General features: G+C 46.1%; 1 protein-coding gene across 15 annotated transcripts in view; it reads left to right on the forward strand.

Annotated features, from left to right (window-relative positions):
• The window catches only part of LOC107222160 (RNA-binding protein Musashi homolog Rbp6), a 411,438-nt gene that overhangs the window by 189,633 nt on the left and 194,765 nt on the right, over nt 1-27,040 (forward strand). For 12 of the 15 annotated variants that reach the window (XR_006904484.1, XR_006904485.1, XM_015661398.2 and 9 more), the window contains exons 4-5: nt 21,832-21,888; nt 23,614-23,698. Coding sequence is in view for 13 of the 15 variants with exons in the window: in XM_015661398.2 (XP_015516884.2) it covers nt 21,832-21,888; nt 23,614-23,698 (142 nt within the window). In the remaining 2 variants the exon portion in view is untranslated. The remainder of the gene's footprint in view (nt 1-21,831; nt 21,889-23,613; nt 23,699-27,040) is intronic. The other 3 variants (XM_015661406.2, XM_015661408.2, XM_046740436.1) reach the window with 2 other exon arrangements.

Consider the following 27,040-nt stretch of genomic DNA (forward strand, 5'->3'; position numbering starts at 1 on the left):
CTTCATTTGGAACGATATTTTTGACTTCGATTTTCCAAAAACAAATATTTGATTCTTTTTTTTTTACAGTCCAATGTACACACATATACGTATACTTGTATGCGAAACGTAATTGCAGAGCGTATTACGTATGCACGGTGTGCAGACGTACATCGCGCATCGGTCAAGAGATAGTCCCTTTCGCCCCGCCACCGGGTCGCGTTTCTAGTGACCGTTACGACCGATCGAAACCCGACTGCGTATAGTTTGCTTATGCTAATCTTATTTGAAATGCAAATATTCCATTATCCAATCTCAAGACACAGAGAGACGATCCGGCGGTACGTGTACCTATACAGTTACCTCGCTACGTACGGATTACCGAAGACCACCCACCGAGTCAATTTCCCCCCCATTAAATCCAGCTTTAATGTCGGCTCAAACCATCCGCGCGTGCACGGATCGTAACGTGTCTTCCTGGACGATCGACTCGCGTAGAGAGAAATTTATAATTGCTGCAATCCTCAATTTTTGCCATTTCTCACCATAAATCAGGGGCAAGGAACTGACTCCGGTCAAAAATGAAAATCCATCTTTCACGGAGAAATTTACTCCAGAGATAATCCGATTTGTCGGTGGAACGATGAATTGATGTCAAGTCCTTGTTTGATTTTCTGATTGGAATAATCGGAGTAACTATAAATATTGAAACTGTGACTGTTAATTTATACACCAACTTGTGCGTGTATCAGAACAACAGGAGAGAAGAGAGAGACGCGAAGAACCCGCGAATGGATTAGCGGGACAGGCAGATAACCTCCGACGCTTCGGTTATCTCGTTTTCCCGATTCGTCATTACGGATTTTCTTACTTTCCTAATATAACATATCGTCGATATAACTATAGGTAAAACAAGCAAAGTAACTACGGTTAGAACATCAACTCTTACAAAGTACTGGTCAAGTATGCACGATTTTCTTGTAATTGGATGAACGTTTGAACCGTTATTCTATAAATGACGCGTTTCGCCAATTTTGCAATAATTTTCTACCAGCTAAGTACGGGTAGGCAGAAAATGAGATTTTTCTACAGTACGCCTGCCGTAGAATATAAATTTATCGTCCTCGAATTCCCGGCGGGTCACGAATCGGGGGGAAATTGTAGCTTTTTTGCCTCTCTCTTTCCGGTTCCCCTTCCACACGGCCCGGTGAACATACGTAGCTTCTGCCGGGCGACGATTATCGTGCCCACGGGTGTCCGGCGTGCAGAGAGAACCAGAAGCATCAGCGGCCGCATCAGCGGCACCGCCATACCGTTATTTGGATTTTTAATTAACGCGTAATGCGGAGAGGAGCTTAATAATGAATAACTCACTCGACGGTGGGTAGGTAGGATAGGGCGGGTGGTTGGTTGGTTGGTTCGCAGAGGCTTCATGTCGCCTGGGTTATTACGGGCTAATTGAAAATGATGACGACAGCGGAGAGGCGCCGGCACTCAAGTTGAAACAATGCAAACCATCGCCGCCCGACCCGCTTCCATACACCTGACGTAGATTACATGCACCTACCGTACATTCGGCCGGAATCGGGCGTTATTTATACCTACACACGTGACACGTGTATACGTACGTAAGGATCTTTTGTCCCGCGGTGAAAATTAGCGAAGCGCGATAACCACCCTGTTGCGTAACCGTACCAGGCGAGGGTCAACGCTACGAATTGTCAAAGTTCAGGGAGACCGTTACATCGAATTATGGTCTATCCAAACATTGACCATTCGCAAGTTTCACTTTCGCGACCCCGACCCTGCGCCCTTCCAAGTAATTCGCACCGAGTGCAGTGACCGTTTCAACGGTCGAGGGATTAAGTCAATTCGTACAACGGGAAGTTGCGCTGAATGGAAAACAACGTTAACGTCGGTCCGCGAACAATTTGCAACTGCAGGTGAAAGATCTGACGAATCGCGAAACGAGTTTTCTCCCTTTTATGATGTGTAAACAAAGTTTTGTCGCGGGGTGTAAGGGGGCAAAATGAGAAACGGAGCGCGTGTCGGGCGAAAATTAAGCTCGGATTAATTAAAAGAATGGCTTTTCGCGGGTCCGTAGCTTCTGACGTGAGAGTGATGGATGGATCGGGGGACGTCATAACAGCCATTTCGTAATTACACCGGCAGTGATTCATTCCCCCTCGTCTTATCTATCACCGCTCGTCAATAATCTTCTTTGTACGTACGTTTTAGGGGCGTTGGGGGGTGAAGGTCGGACGTGCGAGAATTAAGGCAAAAGAGGATCCGTCCCACCACCGGTGGAACACCGCGAGAGCTGGAAAACAGTAGGCGTTTCTGCAATCCCACGGAAATAGAGAATGATACACGTGTACGTATTACGCGGAAGCTGCTAAGGAGGGAGGCTAGACGCCGCGATTCTTTCGAGGGGTGAGAAAATAAAAAAAGAAAAAAGAAGAAAAAAAAAGAACAAGAAAATGAACGGAAAGAAAGAAAAAACGAAGGAAGGGAAAAAAATGGGGGAAAAAAAACACCTGCACCACTTCCACGGCTAAGATTCTCTTCGCCGTCTCGACGTCGACGACGATGACTACCGCGAGGAGGCTTTTAGAGGATATTACGTACTTTCTGAAAGGATATTAAACGCCGAAATTTATCTCACGTGGCATATTCAGGGTTCGGCAGACGGCCGGTGATTACTGATACACGTAGACCGACGTTGGGAAAACATTTTTTACCCCTTCGTTCTTTGTGTACACTCGCAAGCCAGATACAAGATATATTAAACAGCTCGCTGAACGATTTGTCATGAATATTCGCGTGCAAGCTTTCTCAGCGACCTTCACATCTGTGTCGATGGTGACCAGCTTGACTCGTTCGCTTTAAAATTAAAATATTTACTCGAATTGCCTTTGTTTGAACGAAGGAACGGTGTTTGAACGATTTTGAGATATTTTGGATATGTTTCAGGAATTTCGTTTCGAAATGACGTGAGAAAAAGGCAGATTTCGATGGTGTGCAATTAGTCGCGATTGCACGGTATGACGATGTGAATTTTTTCTGAGACAGTAGCGCTAATTATCGCTGCAACTTCGCAGTTACAGAGTTTTTTCAGCATTTTTACTCTTACAATAGAATACATACTGCAAATGTGTCCGGAACGCCTGTATTTTATTAAATGAAGAAATCCACCCTCTTTGGGGCCGGGTTATAATTGAGATAAAAATGTGAAAAAATTAGGAAATTGTTTTTGAATTATTTGTAAAAAATTTGGTAGGGGTGTGCGTTAAAAAAATGTGTCAATACCCTAGATACGGGACACCGTAGCGTACATATGCGTATGAGAGTGAACCGAATCACTGAAAGGAAAAGCATAAAACCGGAAAAACAAAGCAGAAAAACGAGACTGCCTCAACAAATCGAACCGCGTTAGACGTTAAACTGGGGCAATGTAACCCCAGCTGCACTTTGAATTCAATACCCAACTGCTGGTACATAGGTATAATGTGTTTGAACAAAGTGAGAGCAAACAGCTGTACGGGTATTGCAATTAGTCGAATATCGTTGCCTGAAACTGGCAACGTGTAAATGTAAACCCCGACCCGTACAGTTCTCAGGAAATTAAACTTCAAAGGATGCAGGAACAACTACGTGATTGGCTGAGGTAACCGTAATATTATATACCTAACCGTAACCGATATCCCGTACCGACAACTATTTTCATCGACTCCGCTCTCCTGTAATAATAATAACAATATTAACGATAATAATAACAACAATGACAATGATAACGACAGTAAATGATATATCTTATAGAAAACGGAGAAAAATATTTTCGCAATGTATAATATAATAATTATTACGCGATGCAACGCGTCAATCAGCCGTGAAGTCGAGTGCCTTTATTTCCGGGCTTCGTTCGAGCTGTGCGGTAGGTACCTACCTACCTACCTACCTACTGTGATTCGATTTTCGTTCTCGGTGAGTAAAAGTGTCCCCCGTCAGTCCGTTGATACGGCCGGGCGATAACGTCTTAATTGTCACGTTAATGGACCGGCGTCTTCCTATCGTCCCGAGATTTAATTAAGTCCCGATCGCCTTTTTCGCCTCCGGGTTTCCCGGCTCCCCCCCCCCCTCCCCCCTCCCCCCCGCCATCCCCTACTTCAACGGGGTAAAAACCCCTTCGCGAAAATCACCGGTTGACGTGTTATATTTGCCGAGACTCACCCTCGGATTTCTCTACGCTGTATTACGTACGGCGGAAAATGCATCTCGTTCGCAGCCGGCACCCTCTGATATGGCCGTCCACGAATGACGAGAGGCCCGCTGCTTTTTTACCCTCGTACCGCCCCCGACCCCGGATTCCCATATTTGTATGTCTTACACTAGGTATGAAAAAGCAACCTTGAAAAATCCTCGCGCGTTACCTTTTTTGCGTTGAGATCGAGGCCGGTAGTTTTCATTTTTTTTTAAATTCATCTTAAGGTGCTTATTTTTGCACTGGAAAATGCGACGCATATATAGAATGGAGAATGAAAACTGCAATCATTCCTGCAGGAATTTGATTTTTTTTACAGCGAAGTGAAGTATGTTAAACACCGAACCTTAAGACTCGGGTTCTGATCTGCTCTTACGTTTCAACGTCGTTGAGGGGTGATTGTCAGAAACCAACATTTCAACGATGTCGTTTCAAAGCTGCATGAGCGTATACGAGTATACTCAGAAATGGAGAGACGGGGAAAAGACAGTCATACAAACGTAGGTGCGAACTCAGTCCTGAATGAAACGCTTGTTCTTTTTGAACCAATTTAACCTAATTAGAGTAATTCAAATACTTGAGGCAAATATAACGAGTCTTTCGAATGATTATGTAGAGGAGAGTCGAAGTTACTCGTTGTTTTGAAATTTGTTGAAAATCGTGTTTCCAAATCTCGTAATGCATTTGTAGGATTCGGTTACGCGAGCGTATAAGAAATAAATAATTCAGGATCCGTGCAAAGATCGTCATGCAGCTTTATAATATGTCGAAACGGAGGTAAAGCTGAGGGTTGCAGATACAGATGAGTGAGTGTAGGGAGTACGGAAAGGTCCTCGTGTTCGAACGAAGCGCGGCGCAGTGCGTCATCTTGTCATACGGTGAGTTTTCAAAGGTCGTCGTCGTCGTCGTCGTCGTTGGTTTGTCGGTTAAAAAAAAGAGGCGGGAGGGGAGGAAGTAAGAGAACTGCGAGAGAGAGAGAGAAGGAGAGAGAGAAAGAAAGAAAGAAAGAGCGAGAGATAGGTAAAATGTGGAGAATATAATAATGAAAATAAAGAATAATTCTGAGCCTCGCGTCGCGTAACAAATGCCACGAGGCATATGCTGTCATAGGTTATACATATACCTAAGGTGGTGTTACACGTACGTACACCTATACCTAGGTAGGGATGGGGGTGAAGTGGGCCGTCGAGGGGGGGGGGCAGGAAACTAATTACGACGTACAAAGGATACGCGGCATCATTCTGTTTGTCACCCGGCTCTCGGAAATGTCAACTCACGGCCCAACAACGCGGGCGGGACCTCCGCAAGCGGAATTCTCGGATCCCCCCTCCCTTTCCCCCCTCCCCCTCCGTCTTTCGCACCCTTTGCCTCCCTAATTTCCCATTGCAACCCCCGCCGTCGTCACGGCGCAGCGACGAGCGTAGGAGGTGCGTGTTTGATTAATGGGACCTGGACGGTGATACTCTCTTTCGCGAGGAACCGTCTCCCCCCCCCCCCCCCCCTCGTCCTCCTGCCACCACCTTTCTTCCTCTATTTTCTCCCTCTCAGTTATATGTATATATACATTTCCAAAGCCCCGAAAAATTAGCCTGATCCCGTTGTACAATTCGCGACCCACGTCTCCGACAAACTTTCGCAATTGTCTTGCAGCAATGCGTCATGTATTACGGTACAAAATATTTTATGTGGGTACGATTACATGATTCCCGCGACTCATCTGCTGTTCTTGATAATTTTTTTTTTTTTTTTTTCTCTTAGATTTTGCTTTGTTTCTCGACTGAAAATATTCCTACGCTTTGTTATGACGACGTTTCACGTTGTTACTGTATTGTATAAAAATTGGCGCCGTATTCTGTACGCGGTTCATCGAATGACATTCAGATGTAGGTATGCGTATATTGTAATATCTACTGTGTATATCTTCAACTCGCTCTCTCTCGCTCTCTATCTCTCTGTCTCTGTTGTAAACAACTTGAGCCAGACACAAAGTTTGTTTCCCGAACTCTGTAATTATGCATTGTGCTGTAGGTATATAAAGAAAATACATGTGTAAAGAGGAAGATACAGAGAGAATGGAAAAAAAGAAAGAAGAAAAGTTCCGGACACTGATAAAATTCGATAATTTCTCCTTGCGTCGGCATTCAGGAATCTGGTATTCGAGAGTGAATTAATCTGTGAAACAGCCAATCTTACAATTCATTTACTTCTGAGAATAATTCTTCTCTGATAAAAAAAAAAAAAAAGAATGTATAATTGTATAACAGTAATTGCACAGGTTAAATTAGTAAACATATTTTCCTGCGCTAGAAACTCGGTGGATGAAAGAATCGGGAATGCAGGAAAGGAAAAGTAAAAACTGGTCGCTGTTTTCCCCCGTTTTCTTTATGCTGAAAATTTATCGCACCGGAGGGGAATGGGATATTTGGCGATTATTTTCACCATGCAGCAATAGCAGCGTCTCGAGTGCTCGATTCCGGAGTTATTTGAAAAACGGGGGCGCCGATCGTTGCAGCGGACTGTTCGATAGCCGACTGTAAATCTGGCCCCCCCTTCTCCCCCCTTCTTGCCACCCTTTATACCTACTCACCCCCTCAAGACCGAATCGATGGAGGTAAGAAGCGTTCATGGAGCTAAACTAACTCCCGAAGAGGCGTGGCTTGGCCGAGAGACAAAGCTGCCAGATGTCCCGGACGTTCGACCGACGCGACGCGGCGACGACCATTTTTGGGGGATGGCGAACCGGCTCGCTTGATTACGATTACGATAACGCTCCTCCAACTTACCCCCCATTTATTATTACGATTATGATCAGACGCCACCTCCTGCAATCTCGGCCTTTACTCTACCTTCGCTTCCCCTTTAACTCTACGTATATCCGTATTAGGTTTGCGTACCTAACGTTGTTCGACCAAAAATTCACAACGTATTCACAAAATGTCAATCTTTGTATGAAAATAATTCGGGAACTTAGATTCGTTCTTTTTTCTTCAATTTTTTCAAAAGGTTGACTCGATAGAATCCGCTTTTTCACCTCCGGAAAAATAAATATACGCCGGGAATTTTGACGTCTGGCTGTCGAGATTTCGTCATTTTCCAAATTTCTCGCCGAGAAACCGTAAAATTCGCGAACACGTTCAGGGATTTGATATTTATACCTCCGCTTCTGTATTTCCGACGTATATTCTCCCTGCTGAACGATAAATCCAGATTATCATTTATATTCTAATATTCACATTATTTACTTATCGTCTTTATAAATTACAATTTCAAAATTCGCTCAAACCGCTCGCAACCGCGGTGAATTTTGAACGAATAACGAGGGTGAATTCGTCCTGACACATGCACAAGTAATATCATACCTTTGTCACCTAGTTTCGGCTATTACGAAGTAACATATAATTATACAAACTGTAATGCAGGGTGTTATTTACTCAACGGGGCAACGGCGGCGTATGTATAACTGGTAATTTTCCTCCACCGCCTTCTTCGGTTATACAGCGACCGTTACTACGTATAAGCTCGGCCGTTTACCGTGTCACAGTATTCCGCAGGTAGACCCCGTTTCATTTCGGCATTAACGATCAGGCTGCCTTAATTACACCCCGTCTTCTGCACTTAACTATACGTGCCACGCCCCCCACTCCGCTCTTACTCGTGCTCAACTTAGTCTGCCTACTTCGCGTAATTTCTCGTTTTATTACCCACCCCATGCTCTCGGTGCGGTATTTTAACCCCAGTGTGTGCACAACACTTGGGTAAACTTGCACCTTGTATACTTACGACGGTAACTCCTTCGATTACAATTCCAGTGATCTGCGGTGAGTCGAAGAAAACTACCCCTGGAAAAGCAAAATCAAAATGAGCAAAGAAAAAAAAAAAAAGAAAAGACACACAAATACGAATATATATCCACTGCGGGACGACCGGGTCTCATTAATCGCGTATTTACAGGCTCGCTGCAGCGGGAGCAGCAGCAGCGGTGCAGTTATCAGCGATTCGACGTGGGTGGATTGAGTTGATGGATATAATGCAAGCAGTAAGCCGAGAGACGCGTATAATGACGACGATCGGTTCGCGGAAGAGGATCGATGCCTGTAATCGATGGAACGAGTATGAGCGAGGGGGTTGAATGGGAGGGGGTGTTAACGATTTCTCCGTGCCGTTGAAAGTCAATCAGAGGGGGGGGGGGGGGGGGGGGGGGAGGGTGTCTGCAGGAACGAATCGAAGGGTGGTTAACGAAGATGATTGAAAGCTCGTGTTCGATTGGAAGCCGTAATCCCGTTACGGAGGTAATAATAACCACTTTCGCGGCGATTTCCTCTCGGCTTGATTCTCGGCCAATCAGAAGACGCGAGTCGGGGGAATGACGCGCCCTTTCCGCTCCCATTTCCGTTCGCCGCGTGCAGACCGTCGCGTCGGGCCCCCCGTGCGGAACGTACGGACCCCCTAATCGAATTCTTAACCCTTTTACGGGGAGAGCCGGAGCCGCCTTTCACCCCGCGTTAACGGTAATCGTTGTCAACCCTTCGTTTATCCAGCTTTCGAACTCTGCGGCTCGTCCGAATTTCAAAGACGGGACTCGTAATTATTAACGTCGCGACGTCGCGTTTCATCGTTATTCCTAAACAGCTGTATAAAAGAGGAGTAAGAAGAAGCCGAAGAAGAAGGTGAGACGACTACGAAAATTAACCCCCGGTCATCGTCGGTTGAATTATTGCTCTTCAGAGGGACAAAATTTGACTGCACAGATCCTTATTATAATATGCAGTAAGTAGTTATACCTTAGATCTAATTTGATGAAGGGAGAGAAATATAACGCGACTCGCTTCAGGAAAACTTTGAGATAAGTTCGGGCGCTTTATACGGTGCGTTATATACCCGGCCAGCGGAAGCTCACCCGTTATTTTCCTCTATTTACCCGACTCTTAATTACTTCGCTAATTCCCTGCAACTAGAGTCGTCCTCCTCCTCCTCATCCTCCTCCTCCTCCTCCTCGTCGTCTCGGCTCAAGGGCTGCAGAACTTCCACTTCTTATCTGGCCGCCACTCGGTGGCAGCTAGTCTAATCCGTTCCGCTGTTCATTCGTTCGTTCCTTCGTTCCTTCTTTCGTTCGTTCGTTCTTCCCTGCAGCCGTTTTATCCGGCGACTGTTTGTACACTTGATTCCACCCGGACGAACCAAATTTCAGCCGAAACATGCTCCTGCCGAGCACCCGTCCGCGTTAGTTCAATCAAATTCTTAATTTGTCACGACGCGTCCTGCGAGTGCGATCCGTTGATTACGACGTCGCGGCGCCTCTTCATCGGCGCACCCCCCAGGAGCCAAGCCGTCTATCTATCACCATAAATCACCCCCGAATAATTACCATAAGACAGGGGTCCAATTATAAACTTATCGTTTCTAACGACTCTCGGACGGCCATTGTTTTCCCCGGACGATTCAACGTCTAGGTAAACATTGTCGGCACCCTTACTACGCTTCTTCTTTTTCCTCTTTTCCATGGGACCCCGATATGTTCGTACAACGTCCGTTGACTCAGAGACGCAGGTTCGTTTTTCGCGAGGAGAAATCGTTACCTTGGAATTTTGCGACCATCACGAGACTCAGGATATCGTAGTAAAGAGTAAAGCGTATCCAGATTTTGGAAACCACGAATTCCCGAAGGAAGTCATTCCGAAGTTCCAACACGACGATTTCTTGTCCGTAGTTGCGTTGTCGCTACGACAACGTTACTAACTTCAATCTCGTGAATATCGAGGCATCGGGATTCATCCCGGGAATCACCGTTCCGGGTAATTAGCCGGAACGTCTGAGATCCCGGGCGGAAAGTTGCCTGCGGGTACCGCGATGATGCTGGGAGCAGCAGAACTCCGGGACTCAATGTACATTGATTGAACAATGCCGGGTATTCCTGTGTTTCGCGTGACTCCGACTCGCTGGTATACCTATCCCGTCCCGTCCCCCGTTTCCCCCGCATCTGCGGTTCCCGCCGCTGAATGCCCCGTTATTTCGTGTTGTTTCACCGACGGCCGCTCGCTGATCGGTCGATCGACCAATTTGATCGAGCCGCAATTATCCCCGATACCGACGCCGCTTAGTATCGACTGAAATTAAGCCAGTTTTGTTCCACGACGAGGGGTGAAGTCGGGAAATAATCACCCGTCTTGGACGTAAGCTTCGTTTCGGGTCAAGAGGAGATGTATACATGCTTCACCGATCGCAAGGAAAGTAGCTACTCGAAATGCACCTCGCCGATCTTCATCATTCCGCGATATGTTTTAGTATGTCGAGAAACATTGGACGCGCATTGTTTTATACCTGCCGACTCGAACGTTGACGGGGTAAGAATCACCCCTACGGTTTTTAAAAAGGTTTTCAGATATATAAATATATATATATATATATATATATACCGACGTTAAATTCATTTCGATCATACGAATCGGACATTATCCACTACGTCAACGGACGATAATATGCGCGGTGGTTTTATCCTGAATCGATTGTTTCCCTTATTTTGGGGAAAGGGGATAAGCATTAAGGGTGGTGTTTACTCCTCAAACAGTCGGATCAGCAGGTGGCGAATGTTTTTCGACGCCGTGTACAGGTAACGATGTATCACGGAGTAAAGACGCGTTCAAAAAATGATAGGTATACATTCCAAGATGAAAAAAAACAGGAGGATAAAAGGTGAGATTTCACCGTCGTGTAGCTGCGGCTTCCCCGGCGGCGTTTAATATAAACACATTCGTATATTAAATCCCTCTTGCCGCGCAAATGGCTGGAAAGACCGTAAAACCCGACGCACCTACCCAGCAGGTTAAGATTTACGCATTGTTCGTTTCGCTGAGATGAATGCTTACTTACGTACATGACGTAGAATATACGATCGGTGAATGATAAATGATCTACGCGATCGAATTGTACGCGGGCACCTTGGCCCCGATATTTACGAGGGAGAGTCGAGGCGAAATTCCTGAATTTTCGTCCGCACCTTCCGGAATTATAGGTGATAATCGCTATTCAGAGAATGGCCAAGCTACCTTGGCTACGCAACATTTACGAATCAAAAGGGAGGATCGGCGCAGGTGCGACCGGAATTCGTCGTAAACGTTCCTTTGTGGAGGTAATAAAGAGGCGGGAATGTCGTTGAGAGCATGGGGTACCGGTACCACGTATTCCCGAAGGAAACGCAATCGCGAAAGAGAGAAAGAGAGGGAGGGAGGGTGAGAGAAAGACGCCGAGCCGCGTTCGTTCACGTCCCATTTAATTCGGGTGAACTTTCTTGAGCGTCGGAGGAAAGGAGCCGGGGGTTGGATCTCCGTTTCAGCCTCGTTAACGTCGCGGATTACAAACGGAGACAATTCCGTCACCTATAGCTTGCATTAACGCGATGGCGCTCATTTGTCGCGAAAACGCGACTTGTTTATCCTTCCGCAGCCGAAGCTGGGTGGGGGAATTTGATGCCCGAGGACGCCTAGTCTGAGACGCTCTGGTCCTTCTTACCTTCTCCTTCTCCCCCATAAATCCGGCCGGGCTGAACGCACTTTATGACGTTTTCTCCGTTGCTCGTCACGTCGCTCTGCAACGTCGTCGCTTTACGGCCCCGCCCGGGCCTGCAGCTGTTGATTCCTTGGTTAAAAGGGTGCCTTTTTAGTCGAACTCGAGGCATCGTCATCGCGACGCTGAATAATTGCGATCCCCCTCAAGGGTGGCGGCGTCGCGACGCCGGGCGTCGTTGCAGCGCAAACAAACCGCCGCCTCCGAGTTGGCGTAATTCGGTTAGTGTGGTTCCTAAAAATTATATCCAATTACGCGGACCCCGCGACTTCGGCGTCGCCCGCACAGACAGCAAACGCGGAAACTTTACCTTCGTTTCCCACACGTTAATTCCCCGCTGCCCCGTCCTGACTCTGTTTGCAGTAACCATTTGCCGCCTCCGGAACCGTTCGCAGCTGATATTTGCTCCCTCGCTTATATTATCACCGCGGTATAAAAACCCCCTGTCGAAGGGATAAAAATAAACGTCTCGACACTCGAGCTCGAGTTAACGATCATCCCTCGGAGCAACCGACTCGCGCGAGTTTGAATTAAAAGAACCGACGTTCACCGTCGTTCTCAAGTTTTATCCAAGTCAAAGGCGTGATAACCGTGTTATGGTTAATGCATGAAACGAGCGTGCCGAAAACAGACTTTCGCAACATGGGGAATCGACGGCGTTCACCGCATTCCTGCAGGCTTCGTTACAAGAAGTGAAAATGACTCGGCAATTTCGGGACGTTCCTTTTTTTTTTTCTCGGTGCAGTGACCCGCGGTTATGGGGCCAATCTGAGCACGGCCGCGACGCTTGTTACGTCCTGCAACGGGGATTGGCCTTTATGGGAATGTAAATGCTCGCCCTTATTGTGTGTCCCAGGTTGGCCTTTGTGGAAAATTGGCCGGCTCGCGCTCACGGTTAGAGGGGCGGGTGCAGTAGTCCTCCTCCTCCTTCTCCTCCCTCCTCAAGAACACTGGAGCTGGAGGACTGTTTTATAATCAAATAGCCCGGCGCGACCCCGCTTAATGAAATGGAAATCCGAAATTGCGGGCCCTCGGCTTTATTGCTAACGCTCGTTCGACGCATCATCGTCCGTCCACAAGACGCGGTCGGCCGGAAGTTCCTTTCCACTTTTTTATACGACGAAACTGCGTAAGCTGCTCAGAACATAGAAAGAAACCAGCCCGTGATATTATTAGGTAAGCGTACCGGTTATCCACACGTTTGGACTCAATTATTGACCATTTTATAAACTTACGGTACAAATTGCGAATCTCTCGATGACTAAAACCAATTGTTATAGAGGGGTAGACACTAGAAATTAATTTTTTTGGAACTTTAGAATCAAGGATCGAACTGATTATAGAACCAAAAAAGGTCGATAATTGGGTCAGGGCCAATAACTGGTACACTTGTCTTATTCCCTCCGGAGCTTGTATTCGTCAAACATCCAGGAAAGGAAATCCGTCAGCAGAGACGCCACGTCGCGCATTCATTGTCTCGTCCTTTTCGCTTCAGGAAGAAGGAGGACGAGGCACCCGTCACTCTAGGATTCCTCGTTCGATGTGGGATCCGGGCGATATTCTCAAGCGGCGAGCTTATAACCGTAAATTTCGTTCGAAGTTTCACTCTTTCATTACCCTGCGGAGCGTGCCGCGAGGAAAAGGATTCGCAGTTCCGGCGCGGCGCGCAGCGTCAGCGCGATTCAACACAATCTCGAGTGTTTGAACGCGGGAGCTGCTCTTCCACGGGCGAAGGGCGAACGAGGGAGGATGACGTAAACTTATATTAAACAATAAAATGCAAATGCAGTGTGCTCGAGGCTCGAGTGTGGCGCGTGGCTCGGATCCCGTCGCGTATTTCTCGCCGTGATCCTGCGGCAGGAGCGAAGGAGAGAAAAAGAGAAAGAGGGGTACAGCAAAGAGGGACGAGGGGAGGGAGGGGGACGGGGGCCGCAATTGAATTGGCCGGGTCGTGCCGTGAAGAGATTGTAATTACAAAAGAGTCGGCAATTTTCATCGCGTGCTCTGAGGTTACCTCGAGGATATTAAAAGCGCATAACAGCGGACTCAAGATTGCGCCGCACTGCACTGCGCTGCAGGATTGCAAAAGCTCGACTTGAAGTTCCTGCCGCAGACATCGGTCGTACCTACTGCAAACGCCTCAGGGATATCTTATTCCCTCGGAGTTCAGAACCCGCAGGAATATTCCTCACGGCCCGGATGCGGTAGACGAGAAGAATACGAGCCACTCTTCACTGATAAGATACAGAGTGTGCCGGAGTTTTCGCTACGCGAGTGGACATTGAGGGGAATCGATAGAAAGTAGCGAAGCAGATTGCAGGACAGAATTCGGCGTTTTACTCGTGGATCCATTTCCGTGTCTCGGTTATAAAAAAAAATCTTCATTAGCAGCAATTGGCAAAAATTACACCAGGTCAGGATCATTTTTTTTTTGTTGGTTTTGAACTTCTATTGATATAAATGAATTTAAATTTTATGCTTCGAATAATAACCAAAACCTTTATTTATTACTTATAAAGTTTGTTTTTGTCTTTTTTATGGCGATGAATAAGTCTCAAGGTTTATGGTTGATAGCTGATATGGATGTCTATTCGGAAGAAAAAGGAAAGGGGCGGTATAATAAGAGCACGATGGGAGATTACGTTTGGGGTTTGATACGAGAAAGTCCGTATGAAAATAAAAGAAGTACAAAAAATATTCTCTTTTAAGCTTTGTTTATCAATTCTTTTACATTTGCCGTTTATTATTAATTATTATTTTTCAATAAATGTGATTTGAATGCAAAACTGAAGCCCGTTTGTTTGTCATATATACAATAAATGTTTGATAAAATAGGTAATTCGTCTTAAAATCCGAAATATCGTTCTTGTTTCTACAAAAAATAAACTTTATCTAATGAAACAATATTTTCATCCATCAGTTACGTTGGAGAAATCAAAATCATGACATCCGGAACTCAGATTCGAAATTCGCGTTGACCGGTGTTACGGGTAGTAAACGTTTCGCGGCTTCGACCGCGTGCAGAATTTTATGGAATAAGGTCATCCCCCCAAAGGGCGAAATTTGCCGCTGCAATTCAGGTGCAGCCTCGTCGTTCACCCCTAGAAGTTCTCGACGCCGCGCCGCGCGGCGCACAGCACCTCGATAGATTCGGATAAGGGCGGCTGCATTCTGAGTGTCTCGTTGCCCGGATTCCACGGCGTAACTGCCGCACCGGCTCGCCGGGGAGTCGAAAGGTATACGAGTCGCATTAGCGCATACTTGCAGCCGGGCAGCGAGCCATTCGTGGCCTCGCTACATCGCGCTTCCGAACCTTATTCGCATCTACCATCCACCAACCACCCCCCGGGGTTTGCAAACTCCGCACAATGCGACCGGGTCCTCCGTTCCAGAGGCGATATTAGGCCGTTATATCTGCAGCCTCTCGATTCCGCCGCGTCGAAATTGACTTGCGGGTTCACTGGGTCGAGTGGATCATCGATCCTCTTGTCTCTCACTGTGCCAGGTGGGTATCCACCCACCTTGTGGAATTGCAAATAGAATTTACAGGATTTCGTCCCTGTGTCGTGTTACTATCGACGCGGTTTATTCTTTTTTTTTTTATTTTTCATCTTCATTATTTTTATCATTTCGCGTGGTTGGTGAACCGTGATGCCGAGATACGGCGACATTGTGCGAGGAAAATTGATAGAAATATAGAAAAGAATGAACAGCTGGTATCACGGATACGGACAATACAATTATGCACACGTATAGAGGAAACGGTGAATCTTGGCAGGCTGAATGACCGGTCGCAATATTTTTGTCTGGAAGATAAGAGGGCAAAAATGAGGTACGAAATTTCAAACGCAAGTCAAGCGTAGGGCAATTGAAAATCTAGTCACTTATTTGATCACTCGCATTGGTAAAAGTTTGCCAAAGCCTTTCCGAATGGCTACATCGAAACCGTTTAGGGATCGTTCGTTAATTACGTAAGAACGATTTTGGCCATTCTTGATTCCCCCACCCCTATGGAAGGACACATAAGATTTCTCGGACCCTCCGCCCCCTTGTTACGTAAGATTTTACCTGGAGTTTCCCTAAGAAGCGGTAATTACTTAAATGTCGTTAGAAAAGGTCCAGTTACACTAACACCTAAAAAGTAAAGTGAGATGTGATTAAAAGTAAGATGTGAAACAATCTTAAAGTGAGGAAACAGCCGAACAACTACAAACGATATGGAATGCTTTGCGTTACATAATGAACGACTAGATTTGAAATAATATTACAGGAAATCAGTCAAAGAGTAAAAGCCGGTTCAATTCGGATCATCGATCGTCGTCGAGGTTGAACGGATTGGCTCCCAGGAGAATTTCGACTCGTAGTAAAATATTACGTAAGAATAGCTTTACCCCCCTCCGAGGTAAGGTCACGTAGAGATTTTTTAAACTCTCTCGGGACCTTTACGTAATTAATGACCGGCCCTGTTAAGAAACCTATGCCTGAATTGGAATAAATTTTCATTGGGCAGGTACGATACTTAAATGCGACCTCCCAAGCTGTGTTTGACAGGTGACCAATTTCAGGTGGTCAAACGTTGAATCTCGTAACTTCGTCGACGTTAAGTCTCGGTATACGTCCCCGTCAATTTTGTGAAACAGGTTTCGCTGTATTAGTGAGCAAATCGGTGTATCCGCAAAATCTCAGCAACAGTCCGAGCGTGTTTGCAGAGGGTGTTGCATATCCGAGAAAACGGAGATGGCTAAGGGCTCGCGGACATGATCGAGGAAGGATCGAGCTTCTGGATCCCCACCGAGGACCGCGAACTGGGTTAAGCGCGGCCAAGCGTCGAATTGCCCGAAAAGGAGGAGGGTTCAGGCCGTCAGGGCTGAGGGAGGAAGCGGCAGGGGAGGCCTCGCAGGATTATTGTACCTACAACAGATTTGACGCTTCGGGCACTCGTCTCCATGACGACAGACAGACGGAAGCTGGACGAGGCCTTCTCGCCTTCTCGAGGCCTCGGGAGAGAGGAGACGGAAGACGAAAGAATAACAAGCCGAGGAGGAAAAGCTGCGGACTTGCAGACCGCGGACAGTCGAGCTCGGTTCCCGCCTCCGGCGGCGTGATCGAAACCGGGCCGGAAACGCGGCGCGGAGGGCCGCTTACTTCGCGTCTGGTGGAAGAAGACGTGGAGAGACTGGAAGAGGGTGGATGAAGGGATCTCAGTCCTCTCGACGGCACGGCGCTGCACTTAGGCGAGGCCTCGGGGTCGGCAAACGTAGGGGCGGGAGGGAGGGGGGCATAAAGAGGGAAGGAGCGATCCTCGATCCTCCACTCGAGCGTCTGGAGCGCGCGGAGCCGCTCAGGGGGAGAGAATTCTCAGCTCGGACTTGAAGAACCGCTTCTCGAGAGCTTACTTATACACCGATGATGTCGCACGTCCCGAGGGATCGGGAAGCTCCGACGTTTTAATCAAATCTTTGAACCGCGACCCCGAGGTGATCGGATCCAAATCTGCCATCCGGACGAATTTCTATTCGAATCGATCGATCGACGCGAACGACGCGATACTTTACTCCTCGAGAACACTGTAAGGCGCGTATTCCAACGGAATTCGGACTTGCCGGAAACCGTCCGGGTTGTGGGTACTTGAGGGAAGTTTGCTTACTCGCGACGCGAAATGAGACCATTTTACATAAATACTCCCGATATAGGGGCTCGCCAACTGCGGGCAAATTGCATCGTCGCGACGCTTAACCCCTCCGAAGGATATTCTCATATCCGTCCGTTTAATTAACTACCCCGCAAGCGGCTGCATGTGTTGAGTTTTTACGATCGCCAAACTGAAATTGAATTTTGTAAAAATATGCGAAAATGCGTGTCTAGGTATTTGACTTTGTGACGGGACGAACTCGATGTTTTTTTCGTATTCTCGCTCTCTCTCTCTCTCTCTCTCTCACTCACTCTTTCTCGCTGTTTCTTAGGGGTTGGATGTGTATTGTATATAAATCTATATACTCGTCTCGCAGAAGGGGTTCAGACTCTCGCGGTCGACGTCGCGACGTCGCTTCTTCGTATATACGTACACGGGGGTGAGGGACTAGGGGCGAATGAATTTGCATAATACGATTCAACGAGATCCCGTTTCTACAAAGTTAAGAAGAACAAGCCAATTACAGTGAGAAACTCTATGGTTGGGGCATGGGGACTTTCAGCGGCGTGAAGCGGTGCAGCTATAAGCGGGATTCTTTAAAAATATTCACCTGGTCATTAGCCCGAAGTGTATATATGTATGCGTATATACATAAGGTATGATAAAAGTTCGGCCACGCACATGAGCCGATTACCAACGGCCACCGTGAGCCACAGGGGTGAGAAAATTTCGAGCTTTCGGTTGTAAATGCAGCCGATGCCGGGAAAAACGAATCGCGAGAAGCAGGCGCTGATTACGCGGCCGGACACCTGATTTATAATTCTGTTGAAAATAAAAGATTTTTTTTTCTCCAACCGGCGACGAAAATTTTCTATCTTAAAAGCCACGCTTCGTTCTTCCGTAACCGCGCATCGTCGTTGCTGCTGCTGCGCTGGCTTCGCGATGAATATTCATCGGGCATTTAGAACGCGGCGTAACTCAATTAGCGGTAGAATAATTGTCGCGGGTTATGAAAATTTTTCATACCTACCACCGACGAATTTCAGATGACTCGACGCGTACTCAGATCGTCGATAAGACCGTGCGAGAATAAAGGGTGCGGAGAATCGATCGACGATTAGGCATGCCTGCCTGGCCTCCTTCTGCGGAGTTGCGAATTTCGTCATTTTTCAACTGTCCGGAACATCGCAGTTTTATAGTAAAAGTGGATGAAAAAACACCGCGGATAACGTTCGTCGATACAGATTTCACGGATATCCAGTTGTTTCACTCCTCCGGGCGGTGATATGCGTTATCTTTAACCAGACATGCGCTCGGTATCTGCTGTGGTAATAATTGAACGAACGAATGAACGAACGAACATTATTCTAGTTAACAACGTTCGTTTCATTCAAACATTGAACTATAACTCGAATCTATAGCGCCGTTCGTTCCGATATCTAGCGACTGAGATACGGACTTTGTGACAACTAGAACTTGCGACAGCTAGGACCCGTCTTCCCTGCAAAACTGGGGTAAAAATCGGTGTTTACTGCAAAGCGGAAATGAGGACGGCTGAAATCCCGGGGAAATTGGAATCGCGGTCTGTACGAAAATACCCCCGGTGAACAACAGGCGCGTACCTTGTATAACCTCACATCCACCCACCGATGGTGCAACTTTATTCAAACAAGTCGCGGGACGCGAAACAACCCTCGACTATTCGACTTTCCATTCCGTCTCGGTTGCGAGGAAGAAGAAGAAGACGAAGAAGAAGAAGAAGAAGAAGGGGGTGACAAACAAATGCACCCGTCAGCCCGACCTGACAATCTTCTCCCTTGTTCATCTTCATCCTCCTCCTCCTCCACCTCCTCCTCCTCCCGCTTCTTCTTCTTCTTCGCCGGCGTCGAGGAGCGAGTGAAAAGTGGAGGATCAGAGAAGCCGTGCTCAAGTAGACGGGACGCGCCAGCCACCCCTTCCATCCCACTTAGCCTTTTATAGATTATTCAGGAACAATGGCTGACAATGGCTGACAGTGGCTGACAATGGGTGACAAGGAGCCGCGCCGCCCCCGATACAAGCCCCCGAGTCCTCGCACACACGCCGCAAACCTCGCCGATCCTCCCTTGTACTTCCCGGTTCATTTTTTACGGTTCAATCAAACACTTGGACGTGCAAAGCTCAGACCTTTGCCACCGGGGGTGGATCCCTCCGCCCCTCGCCCCCTCAATACCGAGCACGCTTTGTTATATTTCACGCCACCGCCACCGAAACATGCTCCGGGAACGTGACCTCTGCTATTTGTTACCGACCTCCTCCCCACTCGATCAGGCCAAGAGATACTCGGGCTTTTTCTCTACCCATCGACTTTCGACGAGAAATTCCATTCAAATCCAGAGTCGTAAAATTTCACACGATTACGATTGATACGAGTATTCGAGTGAATACCGTCGGTCCTCATATGATGCGAGTTTTATCAAACACACATTTCTGCTCGCAATCGTGTCTAATACGCGAATCCCAATTCTTGCGGGAACGAGGATTCGGGACGGTTCGGCTCGGTTTTCAAAATAATGACCGAGGAGAGAAGAACGAAATATTGTGTTTCGTTTTCCCATTAAATGTACGCGTATCGTTCAATTTCGCTTGGGTAGAAACGCCGCGCGTTCACCGCAAACGCCTGCGAATTTCGCAAACCGCCTCTCAGGTTTTGCCGGTAACGAGAAGATAATTATTTTGCGTTCGTTACGTACGCTGGTTTGCCTCTCCACCCCTCCACCGTCCCCCGTCTCCCTTCCACCGTTTGCCTTCAGCCACTAGCTCGCTCTAAGGAACGTAGGAAGTAATAAGAAATTATTAAATTACCCCCCTCTTTTTCCTCGCTTTAATGGGAAACCTGATATTTCTCTCGACCTTCGTTTTCCACCCTATGATTATCGAGCCACCGTAACGTTTCGTTTCGTTGCACCAGCCCCGTTGCCAATTTTCAAAGCGACGTAGAAACTGTACGAGTTTAAGTGAAATCCGAATTGCTCACGGGATTGCACTACGAAAACTCGACGAAACGGCAAAGAATCCCTGCCGAGTGCAATTTGCCTGAAAACAGCAAGCACGAGCAACGGTAACGTACGAGTATTACAGAAACAAACGGTTCCAAAGTAAACGCAGCCGCAGCAGATAACCGATCAATTTGCGTAAACGGTAAGCGCGTAGAGATAATACCGCGAGTAAATACCGGGTACGACAAGCTTATCGGAGACGAGAACGCGGTGAGGGGAGGGCCATTTTCGAGCAGAAATTAACGTCGCGGCTGCTGCAGCGATACTTGAACAACGAAGCGAGCGTGAATCCGCAAAAGTCGCGCGTCGAGGGTAAATTGCAAGTGCGGCATTGCGAATGAATTGACCCAGCTAGCGAAGCGCGATTATCGTTGAAAAGAACGGTCCCGCGGTAATGCTTGTATTATGAAAGAGGAGCTCGCAGCTTGCAGCTTTCAGGCAGATATAATTGTATACCATAGACGGTATACGCGCGTGTCTGCGTATCTGTTAATGGCAGTGTAGTTTTGTTATTTTTGCTGTGTAGTTGAATACAGACTTGTTGTTAGCGTGCATACATAGAACATAACCTATACCTATATTATGTGCCTAGATGCTGATGGTGTTGTATCGTGACGTTTGGTGTTTTGATGTTGATTGGATGACCGCCGATTCAGCGAGCTGTCATTTGTACCCGATTGTACCGACGCGATTTTCCACATCCCCCCGATACTACCCTCCTTCATCGCGCGCCGCATACACGCGTAATGACCTCCTTTTCCAAATCGTCACTCATCACTCACCCCCTCCCCTTCCCACCGTCAACCAACCTCGTCGAAATCACCCCGTATCGCGCCAATTTCACCACACCGCACCGCACTGCATTGCACATCCCCAAACCTTCTTGACGCACAATTTTTATGGCTCAGGCTGAATTCGTCGAATCGACCGTCGTCCAATGTGGCTGCCCTTACCCTGTTACCACGGGTAGATCAACTTGTTAGATCCTCGAGTGCATTAACGAAGGAAGTGGGCCAACTTTCGACGCGATTCAACGATTTGTGTAAAAGCATTTCAAAGCTACAAGAATCGCGTTCGCTGTTGGCCCATCTCGTGATCGCGCTTGAATTGAGAAAGTAAAGTAAAAAGGACATGGAAAATGAAAAAAAGATTAGAGAGAAACGAGTTTGGAAATTTTTATAAATATCAATGAGAAAGAATCGATCGTTTGCAAAATTGTTATATTTTTACACAGAGTATCGGTCTGTATGTAATACGCACGTATTGACAATGATGTAGAAAAATGAAAAGAGCGAGGTGGTGCAGGGCTGGCACTTGGTGGAAACAGTGTGAAAGTGAACATAGCTGTGTGTTAATTTCAGCAGCGGTGAGCTCGCCTCGTATGTGGTGGATAGCACTGGCCGCATGTTTACACCAAGGTACGTGCACACCGCACATCTTTACCATCTCATCAACGACCCTCAAATCAACGGACTGAGCGTAGAAGCGAGGGAGAGAGAGAGAGAGAGGGAGAGAAAGAAAGAGAGAGAGAGAGAGAGACAGAGAGAGAGAGAGAGAGAGAGAGGAAAAGAAAAAATAATAAACAACGTAACGAAAATTGTAGAGCAATTAAAGAGAGAAGAGGAAGAAGAGCAAAATCAGATACCTATATTCATTATATACATAGAATTACATTATTTGCATTGCACATCTTCTTCTTCACACCTTTTCGTGCATTATTATATTCATATACAATTCTCCAGTCTGTTCACTTGAATGTCGTTGTTAACCGTTCTCCAATTCTTTCTTTTTCGTTTTCCGTAATTTTCTTTAGTTATTTATATATATATCTATATTTTTTAATAACAATTATAATTGCCATTCACATCGGCAGTGTCAAATTATTGGCACCCAGATTTTTCAACCATGATTGATTCTCGATTCTTGCTCTCCGCGGAGATGAAGAGTTGATTTTTAATCCGGAAAAAATTATCAACATTAGGATGGTACAAATAAGACTAAAAATAAGAAAACGTTACGTTTTTCTTCTCAGTTTAAAAATAACCAGTGAAAATTAATATGTATCCCAGCTTGCTGTGTAGTGTAATCAACGGCTTCGGTATCAACTGCGTTATGCGCGACATGACGAACGAATTCTCTATTCTATACTTGAGTCCTGTTTCAACACGGGGTTAATTATCAAGGCGCGTGTATAAGACTAAAAAAAATAAAAATACCCACGGTTCATATTGCACAAAACTTCTGAAACGTTTCCGAGGGAACGCGTTCGGAGTATAGAAATCGTTCTCCCTGGAATGTAGATCGAGTTTATCCAAAGTTCGAAAGAATACAATACATGCAGCGGTATCTCCTTCGGTTTCCGTACGTCGTTGTACTTCTGAAATTCAAATCGATAAAATCCAATCCATGTGTAACGCATCGAATTGTATTATATACGGCGCGACTCGAGTTGTTGCACAGTTCGAAAAGGGGTTAAACCTCCGGGTGGTGGGGTGCAAAGTGTTCCGTCGGGTCGGATAGAGGGAAGAGAAATACTGGACAGGATCACGAGGAGTAAAAAAGAGCTGGAACGAGTATGGATATTGCCGCGTTTGATTTCTGAGGCATGCTTACACCCTAAATAACGTGGAGATATTATCAATAACCATGCTTCAAGCCTGCGGGATTCGTGTGAGAAGTATTCGTTGAACCTCTTTTCGAGTAGCTGTGCAGGCTTCTATTTACGGATGAAATGGGGAGCCCTTTTTATATTCCATTTTCGCCTCACCTTTTTCCGCAACACTTGTAAATTGAGAGAAAACAAGCCGACTTTTTTATACTCCGCAATCACTGTCAGGATTAGAAACACAAGTGAGGGGAACGAGAAACGGAGAATCAGAGGAAGGGTTGAACCCGAAATTCGAAGCAAAGCCGTGTTTGCAAATTATCATTTGTAATTAGCGGGTCAATTTTTCGATGTTTTGTTTTTCCAATTTTTTTCTTATATCTTTACTTTTATTTTTCGTCCACATATTTTGTTCATTTGTTAGTTTCGATCAATCGATTAGTCCGTGGTTATTATATTAATTGCTAGCAACACCCTGTGCAAGGGATGATATCAACCGACTTATGAATTCAACGCTGTGCGCTTCGTTGTGTTGCAGAGGTTTTGGCTTCATCACGTTCGCGGATCCAGCCAGCGTTGACAAAGTTTTGGCTCAAGGCACTCACGAACTCGACGGCAAAAAGGTGAGTACATCGTATTGAAAAATATACTCTCATGTCCCTTTCGTCCCTTCTCTTCCCCTCCCAACTAATAATTGTAATGAAAAGATCGATGGTCAACCTTCGATCGTGATAAATCATTTCCCTCGTGCTTACGTGTACAATATCTGATTGTAAGTCGGTCGACGGATCATCGCGATGGAATTTAAATTGGTATTTTAAACATGAGAGTCCAAGGAACGAGCCTTCGACCCCTTAACGGCCAGGCCTCTTTCCCATTAAAAAAAATCATTTTTCTCAAACAAAATGTTCAAACATCACACTTCTTGAAAATAGAATTTTTCAATTTTCATACTTAAATAAAAAGTTTTTCAAATCAAATTGTTCGTTGAACACTTTCTTTAAAGTGCCTATTACTATTTCTCAAATTATTTCCGAACTTTCAGATTGAAATTGAAGAAGATATTAAAAAAAAAAGATACAGCTTCTTCACCCGTGTAGATAATATGCTACAACGGCAGTTTAAGGGTTAAATAACGGGAAAAGATCTGTACGCGTTAATGAGCCTGAATTTAAGGACAAAAATTGAAAACGAATTTGCGGGACGTCCGCTAAGAGGGAGAAAAGGGGGGCTTGTGAAAGACGTTTGAGCGAAGTGAGGACAAGACGGCCGTTTATATTGAGAGAAACTGGCACGCGTAACGCTTATTAGAATACCGTAATTAGGCTTACTTAGCTATGTCTTGGAAATTCACGTCCTCTCGTTATTGCGTTATTACACGATGCCAAACCGGGGCTGAACGCCAATACCACTTCGGCAATTCCGGTTGACCAATTCCTTTCTGAGTAAGCGGTTTCTGACGCCAACCCGTGACTCCTCTCCATCCCTGTATATGTATATTGTACATATATACCTCTGTACATATATTTATTCAAGCCGGAATCCGCGCTGGCAATTATTATTATCGCGGTCCCTTTTCTTCCGCCCTGCTGCAGCTCCTATCCGCGGTTATTGTCTTGCTTCGCTGTCGAGAGCCACCATCCGCGGTTTGTGATAAGCTAATTATTTTCATCGAATTATAGGGCTGCCCGAGTTTCAGGGAAGAGGGACGAACATTCGCTCTTGGATTGAAATTCCCATCGCTTGCACTGGTATGGGGGAAAAAATCCGTGTTTTCGAGTTTACGTGCTCTCTAAATTCGAGTTACAAGTACTTTTATCACTGGAAAAAAAACCAGTTCGTATACACTAACGGTTCAGTGACACTTCACTGATATTTCACCGACTTACAATGTATTATATACACTGATTTCCTCCAGTGGTACAGCTATATAATTGGTTCACATTTATAAAGTAAGATTTGCAGGATTTCATCGACTTCCATTTAACGTTTGATTCATTTTGTTCGTCTCTACGGTTTTTTTTTTATCCATATCGCGGATTGTTAAAATTTCGTGTCAATTTCTGACTGCTGAACTGGTCACCGTTGAGTTATTCAATTAGTAACGGAACGGTGGTTTCAGAACCGAATCTTTTTTTTTTAGCCATGCATTTTTCGAAGCTTCGTCGCTTCGAAGCGACGTCGAGAAAACGTGAGAAAGAGAGAGAGAGAGAGAGAGAGAGAAAGAAAGAGGAAGAAATAAAAATAAAGCAGAAACGAACAAGAAAAAGAAGAAGTATAAGAGCTTGGCGGGAGGCAAATAACGGCGGGTTGTCGCGTTATACGGGGAGTATAAGAACCGAGAAAATAAAGTCAAAGGAGGAAGCCTGCGCTCTCCACCACCACCACCCCCCCCCCCCCTCTCTCCCTTTAAACAACTTTCCAAATTAAATAAGGGAGACTTAATTTTTCGAGCTGCAGGACGACGCCGTTTCTCTGGTGTGACGCGGTGCCTGCCTGCTGCTTGCCTACTGTTTGATGTTTGCTCAAGATCCGTTAAACGTCCGCCTCCTTTCGTTCGCGAAGTAACCGGCTTTACTTATCCCCGTGAAAAATTAAAAATAAAAAAAAATAAAACACAATTAAGAAAGAGCAAAAAAACTTTACCGACAAAGTACGGGAATCAAAATTAACGCGTTTAGAAAAAAAAAAAAAAAATCAAACAACAAATCGAAACAGAAATATCATTACCGTTTCATCGAGTCGACAGACACACGTGACATGACTCGTGGTGAAGTTTCCTGAATCTGCAGCTACGGAAGTCGATTTTTTAGCTCGCCAATTTTTGCTGATGGACCTTCTGCGGACGAACATGAAAAATTTAACGTTGCGGAAAGAGGAGGACAAGAAAAATAATCCCGCCGCTGTTTCGAACGACTTCGCCGGTTGCTCGAGCAGACGGTGATGAAAATTTCGAAAGCACGGTAGTAGATTAAAGAGTGAATTACTGGCGGGAAGGGGTAGCAGCGTAACGCAGAAAGAGAAAATAAAAAATTCATCTCAAACGCATTTCGTTCAAAGAACACGTTACCTGACACGTGTACATGTAGGTAATACAACATTTCTGAAGAGCAGCAGTTACAAGCAAGACGGACTACGATGGTATAGAATCGGAAGTAAAAAGCACCTGTACCTACGGGAAAAACGCGTGTATTACACTGACTACTGTAAGGTATAACAACAGAGAGGGAGAGAGAGAGAGAGAGAGAGAGAGAGAGAGAGAAGGGAAGAAGGGCTGCAGACGAGGTATATAGACGCGGTTTATATTTCAAATTTAAAAGCATTCGACAATGGACGCGCTTCTGGTATTGTTGACTCACTCGGTAAGAATAAGGCGCAAGAAGAAGGTTTGGGGAGGGGGGGGGGGGAGAGGGAGGAGGGCGAGGAAAGGGGGTTGACGGTGGTCGTGGTGAGTTCTGTAAGAGGGGCTGCAGACAATTTCCTCAAGGCTCAGTGGCTCGATCCTCCATTTCTCTCTCTCTCTCTCTCTCCCTCGCGCGCGCGCTTCGTCTCGAAATAAATTATTTCTGTAGCACAGATGAGACGTAGTGTAGCGTAAGCGGCAATGCTTATTTTTCGGGCGGTTTGCGCGCGTCAACTCGACGCGGGTGGTATAGATATGTACAATATATATTATAATGCGGCCGGATTTCAAATGAATTCAAATAAAATCAATCGCGGAAAGTTTTTATTTTATTCTTTTCACTTCTTCCCTTTCCCCCGTCGTTTGTTTCTCTTCCCCCTCCCCCAACCCCTCCCTACTTCTCTTCCCCTTTTTCATACTCTTTTTTCTTTTCACCCTCGGTGATGAGGGGTTGATATTAGGCTGCAGTGCAGGAAACCGAGGAGATTGAAAACTGGAAATCGATTTGGGGGTGGAAATTTGGCGAAAAAAAATTGATTTCACGCTTCGACGCCTCCGTCCT

Source organism: Neodiprion lecontei, chromosome 5 (genome assembly GCF_021901455.1).
Source record: "Neodiprion lecontei isolate iyNeoLeco1 chromosome 5, iyNeoLeco1.1, whole genome shotgun sequence".
Classification (NCBI taxonomy): domain Eukaryota; kingdom Metazoa; phylum Arthropoda; class Insecta; order Hymenoptera; family Diprionidae; genus Neodiprion; species Neodiprion lecontei.